The sequence below is a fragment of the Microtus ochrogaster genome, chromosome 4, assembly GCF_000317375.1.
Source record: "Microtus ochrogaster isolate Prairie Vole_2 chromosome 4, MicOch1.0, whole genome shotgun sequence".
Taxonomy (NCBI): Eukaryota; Metazoa; Chordata; class Mammalia; order Rodentia; family Cricetidae; genus Microtus; species Microtus ochrogaster.
The window spans coordinates 49,203,403-49,210,609 of NC_022011.1; the positions used below are offsets into that span (position 1 = coordinate 49,203,403).

Consider the following 7,207-nt stretch of genomic DNA (forward strand, 5'->3'; position numbering starts at 1 on the left):
AAGGGCGATTGTTCATTGTCATCAGACTGGACAGGGGACCCAGATCCAACAGCCCAAGGCCATGCCACACCACTGACCAACAAATAAGAATATAGTGTTTGCCTCGGAGCCTGGTGCTGTCCTGCTAGGCTTGGGAAGGATGATGGGATTTGGGAGACCCAGTACAGAGAGCTTGATTTTGTGGTTCCAAAGACAAGCTCTTTGCTACCACTGGGAAGAAAATTAAAGACCAAAGATTCATGAGAACAATAAAGGCCTCTCTCGGTCCATCTGAGTATGAGAGAGATTCAGAGGGTGTGTGTCCCACTCAGACAACACAGCAACCTATAGGCAGGGTCTGCCCTGGTCACCCATCTTGTCTACTCTCACGCCTGCTTCCTAGTCATGGAAAATATTCAAGAGAAAGCCCAGGGTTCCCAGTTGATTGCCATGGGACTGAAGGCCAAGTGGGGACCTTCAGTGTCTGGTATAAAAGCTACAGTCACCACAGGAGAGGCACAAGAGAACAGGGATTCCCTGCCAAGCCCCTGCTCACTTGTGAGACACACCAGCATCTTCTTTCCTGTCTCCTGTAGGTAACTGATCAGGGGCTGGGGGAGGCATGGTCAGGCATGGAGGCCATGTGGACAGAGGTGGCTTTGGTCTCCATATGCAACACCTGATAAGGTCTGTTTGTAGCAACAGGATGGGCTAATTCAGACTTTTCTAGTCTTCCTGGAGTGTGGTCATCACTTTTTAATAGTGTGGCATCTTGTAGCAGCTGTACTCCTGAGGAAACCAGCTGGATCCATCCAGGAGGACACCATTCTCAACGGGAAACCCCAAAAGGCTAGAGGACCGAAGGAAGGCAGGAACTGAAAACAGTCACTTCTAGAGAGGAGGCACGAGGTGGCCCCAAAGACAAGGCCCACTATCAACCATCAATGATGTGGATCCAACTCCTGTGACCTGTCTGGTAGGACAGCATTTGTTCCTAAGCAGAAGCTCAGACACAGCCTCGGAGGTAGACATGGGACAATGAGTCCCTGAAGGGGACAATCTACCTCAGGTCTGGGCATGGATGTCGCCTCCATACCACATGTTCGTAGTACCTAGCACTTACCCGTCTTCCGGGCTTCCCCGTTGGGCCAGGTGGACCTTGCACACCTCGCGGACCCTGCCAGAAATCAGAGGACAAAGCATCAGGGCATGTCCCTCTTCAGAGGAAGGAGAACGTTTATCCCCATGCTTGTCAACCTAGCCTAAGGCGTCCTGTTCCAGTTGCCCAGATGTGGGCATCCCAGGCCCAAGACAGAGATCCAACATTAAGTGGGGGCACAGAGAGCCTGTTCAAAGGTATCAAAGGACAATTCTTCCTGATTTGGTTGAAGAACTGGGCCACCACGAGAAACCAGGAGCCACCATCCTGAAAGCAAAACAGGGGTAGGTTTACACATACCTGAGGTCCCATGTCTCCTGGCTCACCCTTCAAGCCTCCGCTCCCAGGAGGACCCTAAGGAGACAGTATAAGATTAGTGTGTACTCAGACAAGTGACACAGGACACAGCAAGGCTGCACGGGGTGGATCACGAGTCTGGCCTGCCTACTGCGACAAAGCAAAGAGCATGACTTCTGGGAGGCGGGGGGACCTGTAGCTGCTGGGGTCTCTTCCTGGTTCTTCGTGGAGCCCCAGGGGATGGAGCTCACAGAGTCCATGAAATCCAGAGAGAACAACTTGGCCTATGGTTTGTTACAGCCCCTAGCTTGGAACACATTACATAGCCTATGGTCCAGCTCAAGAGTTCCTGGGAGACTGGCCTCACCTCCTGGGTGCAGGGTGCTGAACCTAGGCCTGAGGATGGGAGGCAGCATATGACAAAGTCGTCAGGGGCCCAATGATATAAGAATTCTGCATCCTTGGAATTGGGCATTTAGCTCAGTGGTAGAGTGCTTGCCCAGCAAGTACAAGACTCTGGGTTCCGTCCTTGGCTCTGGAGGGCAGGGAGGTAGCTGTGTCCTTGTAAGGTCCTACTCCCGGTCCCCAGAGCTTGTCTTTGACACTGAATGACAGTTGAGTGTCCCTGGATATATGATATCCATGCTGTACTTTTAGACCCCAGAGGAGAGTTAACCACCTAGACCAGGCAAGGGAAGACTGTAAACCTTGTGGTTTCCCTGCACGGGGTCACCTTTGACCCTGGAACAGAACTGTAAGGAAGGAGACCCCAGAAAGACAGAAAAGCTGATTCCTCATGAACCAAACATGCAGCAGCATAGCTGTATGGGCTCAGCCTCTGAGGACATCTCCAGGCCTTTAGCATAGCAGCCCCCTCCCCCACCTGCTGTATACCCCCGTGATAAGAGAAAAGTGAGAGTAGCCTAGAGTGTGTGCTTTACAGAGAGAGCTTGGAGCTCAGATGCAGAGGTGAGGAGAGAGTACCCCCATTCTCCCATCATGCTTACTCTGAAGACCATTTCCCAGAAATTCCCCCAAAACTTCAAGTGACCTTAAACAGAGCCATCCCCCCCCCCACACACACACATGCTCCCACAATCGGATGAAACAGCTCCAAGAACCTGTCTGAACTGGCTCCCAGCTGGGAACAAGGTCCTGAGCAGAGGGCCACCCAGTGTTCCCCACCCACTGATCCCAGACCTGCCAATCACTCACCATGGGGCCGGGTCTCCCGGTGAGACCCATTGGACCAGCTGGTCCCCTCAGTGCCAACTGAAAAGGAAAGGGGAGGAGATCAGGAAAAGGCTATGGGGTGGACCTGTTCTGGCTTTCTGGCCAGGAGGAAAAGGGGTCTAGGACTGGAGGTTCACAAGAGGTCTCACCCACTCAATTCTGGGCTCTCAGCATCCACAGGGAAGCAGGGCACAGAGGGAGAAATCAGTGCTACCCATTGCCCTACTGTGGGCAGGTTCCCCAACATCTTCCTCTCTTCCAGCACTGCTGGAGAGACCCTGCTTGTGGAACCTCCTCCCTCCATACCAAATCTGAAATGTAGTCTCCCATCCTGGGCTGAGCAGAGGTGTGTATTTTTCCTGTTTCATTTCCTGAGAGAGGCACTAGGTACTCTCCAGCAATGACAGAGGTGTGTGTGGCGCACGGCAGAGCCTGGGGACCCTGGGCTCTTTCTCACACACTAAATCCCAACTTGGTGTGGCTCCTGCCAGCGGCCACACAGGCTCAACTTGTCTTCCTCTCTGTTGTGGGATTGCAACCTCCACCACAGTGCCATCTTAACTTGGAAGGCTATTTTGCATTTTAAAGCTCTCTGAGGGTTAGGGAGATGGTAAAATGCTTGCCATGCAAACATGAGAATCTGAGTTAGGATTCCCAGCATACATGTAAAAGGCCAGATGTTCCAGCACCTGTCTCTATCCCCAGTGCTGGAAGGCAAAAACAGCTGGATTCCTAGAGCTCCTGGCTAGCCAACTTAAGTAAATCAATGAGTTCCAGGTTCAGTGAGAGACCTTATCTCAAAATAAAATAGAAACCGATAGAGAAAAATACATGACATTCACCTCAGGCCTCCACACACATGAACACACGGGTACAAATATACCCATATACACACAATAATAAAATGCAATATTAAATGATATTAAATTTACAAATAAAAATATACAGTACTAAAAGCATTTCAAAAATATCAGAGCTGGAGAGATGGCCCAGGGGTTAAGAACACTTCTTCCAAAGGACCCAAGTTCAATTTCCATTACCCACATGGTTCACAACCATCTGTAACTCCAGTTCCAGAGGATCTGATGCTCTCTTCTGGCCTCTGTGGGCACCAAGCACACACATGCAGCCAAAATACTCACAGAAAATAAAAGTAAATGCATCTTTTAAAAAAAAAAAGTTTTACTAGCTCTCTCTCTCTCTCTTTCTCTCAGTTGACTTTGATAAAATGCACAGATAAAGAGGCCAGGCAGGCCCATGTCAACAAACTTAATCCCAGAAGAGCCATATCCGATTTGGGTTTATCACTGGCTAGCCTATTCCAATTCCATGGCAACTACACAATGCTGAAACCGTCCTTCAGCTACCCCAGTGCACTCTGTCATTAACGTCTGTTCTGCACTGCAGAGTAGTGTCAATAGTTTCGGAGTTCTATGTTGGCTGCGTCCACACTTCACCAGAGGATCACCCATCTACCCACCCCACTGGCCAGTGGCAGCATCAGGCCGGTCACTGGCCATCAGCAATCTGGAGCCACATTCTCTAATGATGCCATTTCTGATGGGCTTACTCAGGAAGGAGGGGACCCTGGACCCAGATCTGTGACTCTGGGCTCAGTGTGAGAGACACTGGGCCCAGTGCAAGAGCCTTGTGGGTCCATGAAAGATTCTGGGTCAAGAGTGAGGGACCTTGGGTCTACAAGCTCTCTCCTAGGAAGTGTCCTTGTACTCAATAAGAACCCCAGCCCAGGGAAACTGAGTCAACCATCCAGCATCCCCACCCAGATCCCTGAGAGTGCCTTTCCCCATGGCTAGCCCCAAGTGCAAGGCCTGGCAACAGAGGTGAGTGTTTGCATTCACTGGGCCAGACAAGCTGCAGAGATCCAGAGGCCTCTCACCCCTCATTGTGGACAGGGCACCCCTGAAAACTCTCCTTAAACTCCCTACATTCTTCAGCTGTGTCTGGAGGACCCAACCCTCCCTATGTTCCTGACCAGGCAAACTGTGAGACAATCATTTGATCTCTGCAGCCACTGAAGCAGGCTCTATCTTAGAACCCCAGGCATTCACACTACTCACCCTGGCTTGCTGGAGGATAGCCTGAGCCTGGGACTCCTGGGCAGAGACCATGGGTCCCTTAGAACCAGCATCACCACCACCTCCAAACCGGAACTGCAAGAGAAAGTGAAGGGTCACTAGGGAAGAAACACAGAACCCACTCTGACCCTAGCAAGAGGTGGGTCTCATGGTCCTTATGTAAGCAGAGACTTCCAATCCCAGAACCTGCATGCACCTGTGTTCCACAGCAATCACAGTTCTTCCTGTAGCATGGACACCTGAAACCCAGCCCGTGCTCACAAAGGACTTTGGGCCTTCATTGCTTTGCACCCTGAGGAGCCACAGACCCTCACCACGGCAAAACGTAGCCAGGGGTCAAAGAAATAGGGCTAGGTCCAAAGGACCTGCAAGGGACACCGTGGGCTGGGTCTCCCTTAGTGTGACATGTGTTTGGGGCATACAGTGCAGCTGGTGCTCTTGTTCTGAGACCTTAGAAAGAAACCAGGAGCACCAAATACCACTTTCTTCAACATCTGCCCTTGAGAGGGGAACCTGCCAACTTTCCATCCCCATCACACCAGCTGGCCCTGGAGCACTGTTCTTAAAAGGCAGAGCTGAGAACACAGTGCTGAGGGCACAGACCTGGGAACACAGTGATGAAGGCACAGGGCTGAATCCAGCCCTGAGGACACAGGGCTCAGGCACAGTGAAGGAGACGGGGGCTAAGGAAAACAGTCAAGAACAAGGTGGCTGAGGGGCTGGCCCAGCCCTGGCTATGCCTCCCTCTAACTCCTCACTTCCCCAGGTTTGTTAGACCTGGCCTACCTAGAACCCTCGCTCCTGAGGGCACTTCTGCAACGGCCACAGTTGTTCTCTGGAGGAGAGACAAGAGTCCAGGGCATGTACCCCTTCCTTCATAGTTTCCTATAACTGCAGAGACCCCAATGCCAGTAGCAGTGATTGGGTGCTGGCTACAAGGACACAGATATCTAGAAAACGTCTTGGTTTGGACCCTGAGGCCAGGATGGCTTCCAGCTACTCTCTGAGCTCCAAGTCTTTCATCTATGAATGATTGACCTGAGGGACCATTCTTCACTTATCACAGACACAGAATATGAACCTGGACTTCATTCTTATTACTTAGGATTAAATAGCAACTCCAATGGAAAGTAGCACCTTGAAGGTTCTAGAATAAACCACCACAGTTACAGAAGACGGTACAGAAGTAGCTTCCAATGAACCACCCCCACAAACCCCATTCCTGGGCTACCATATATCCATGCACACACCGCTTCCAGGACCTACCCACTGCAACCTCCTCAGTCAATTAGAGACACTTACCGGCAGCATAAGCATTGTTCCTGGAGGACCAGGCAAGCCATCAGCACCAGGAAGACCTGGGCGCCCAGGGGGACCCTACAGACAGAGCAGAAAGAAAACTGGTCAGAGAGACGGAAGGACGGAGCTGAGCAGCAGCACTGAGAATGAGAATTCAGAAAACAGGCTAGGCAAGACAAAGACTTTAAAACGGAAACGTTCTAGAAACCCAGAGAAAGAAATAACACTATAGGGGGCTGTGGGGATGGGGAGTGAGGGAGCTGACTTGGGTATAAGGAATTCAGAGAGGAAAGGTGGGTGACCGTGTCCAGCTGGAGGCTGGAGACTGAAGACACTCATGTCAGGCTTGGAGAAAGGCAGGGGCCAGATCCCATCGTTCCAGAGAGCCCCCACTGTCTCCACACAGACTGGAGCCCGAGAACTGCGGCCGCAAGCTCCTCTGTCCATAAATGAGGAGCCCTCCTTGCTCCAGTCCCCAGCTCTGCATGTGACCAGGGACTGGAGGACAGGATAGAGCGAGGACCTGCTCATTTGGATAGACCCAGAGTACGGTGTGAACAGAAGGAAGGACCACCCACGGGAGCACAAAGCCATCTCGAGCGACTTTAACGTGTTCGGGAACATTCTTCAAGCCCTGGCTTACAGGGACAGAGGCTGTGACAGAGTCAGAGTTCAGGCGGTCTTACAAAGTGAACTCAAGCTGAACCCAGCTTGCAGAGACACCCATGCCTACAACCCCCAGTCTTTCCTGTATCTACAGGTGCCTAACTTTGCCATTTACCCAGCATTGCCTAAACCACCATGATATCCTCAAGCACTGCCTTGAAGAGGCCACAGCCAGCAGAACACACTACGTGACACCCTCCATGAGAACACACCATCATCTTCCTTTCTACCTCCTGCTTAAATGCCTTACTGTGCTGGGCCAAGAATCAGCTCCAGGGACAAATGCCTGTCCTTAACACACATATATCCTCGTCTGTAACTAGGCTGTCTGACTATAGTGATGACATTTATTAGATGAGCAGGCAGAAAAAGAGAGAAGGAAGAGAGGAAAGGAAAGAGTGAGGGAGGAAGGGAGGAAGGGAGGGGGAGGGAAGGAAAGAAGGAGGCAGGGAAGGAAGGAAGGAAGGAAGGAAGGAAG

The 7,207-nt window shown here is 51.4% G+C and overlaps 1 protein-coding gene across 2 annotated transcripts in view; it reads right to left on the reverse strand.

The window, feature by feature from the left end:
- Positions 1-7,207, reverse strand: part of Col5a1 (collagen type V alpha 1 chain) — a 153,901-nt gene that overhangs the window by 72,725 nt on the left and 73,969 nt on the right. For both annotated transcript variants that reach the window (XM_013345993.2, XM_005346207.3), the window contains exons 12-16: positions 6,067-6,141; positions 4,747-4,839; positions 2,651-2,707; positions 1,439-1,492; positions 1,103-1,156 (exon numbers count right to left, since the gene is read on the reverse strand). In XM_013345993.2, coding sequence (XP_013201447.1) covers positions 1,103-1,156; positions 1,439-1,492; positions 2,651-2,707; positions 4,747-4,839; positions 6,067-6,141 — 333 coding nt within the window. The remainder of the gene's footprint in view (positions 1-1,102; positions 1,157-1,438; positions 1,493-2,650; positions 2,708-4,746; positions 4,840-6,066; positions 6,142-7,207) is intronic.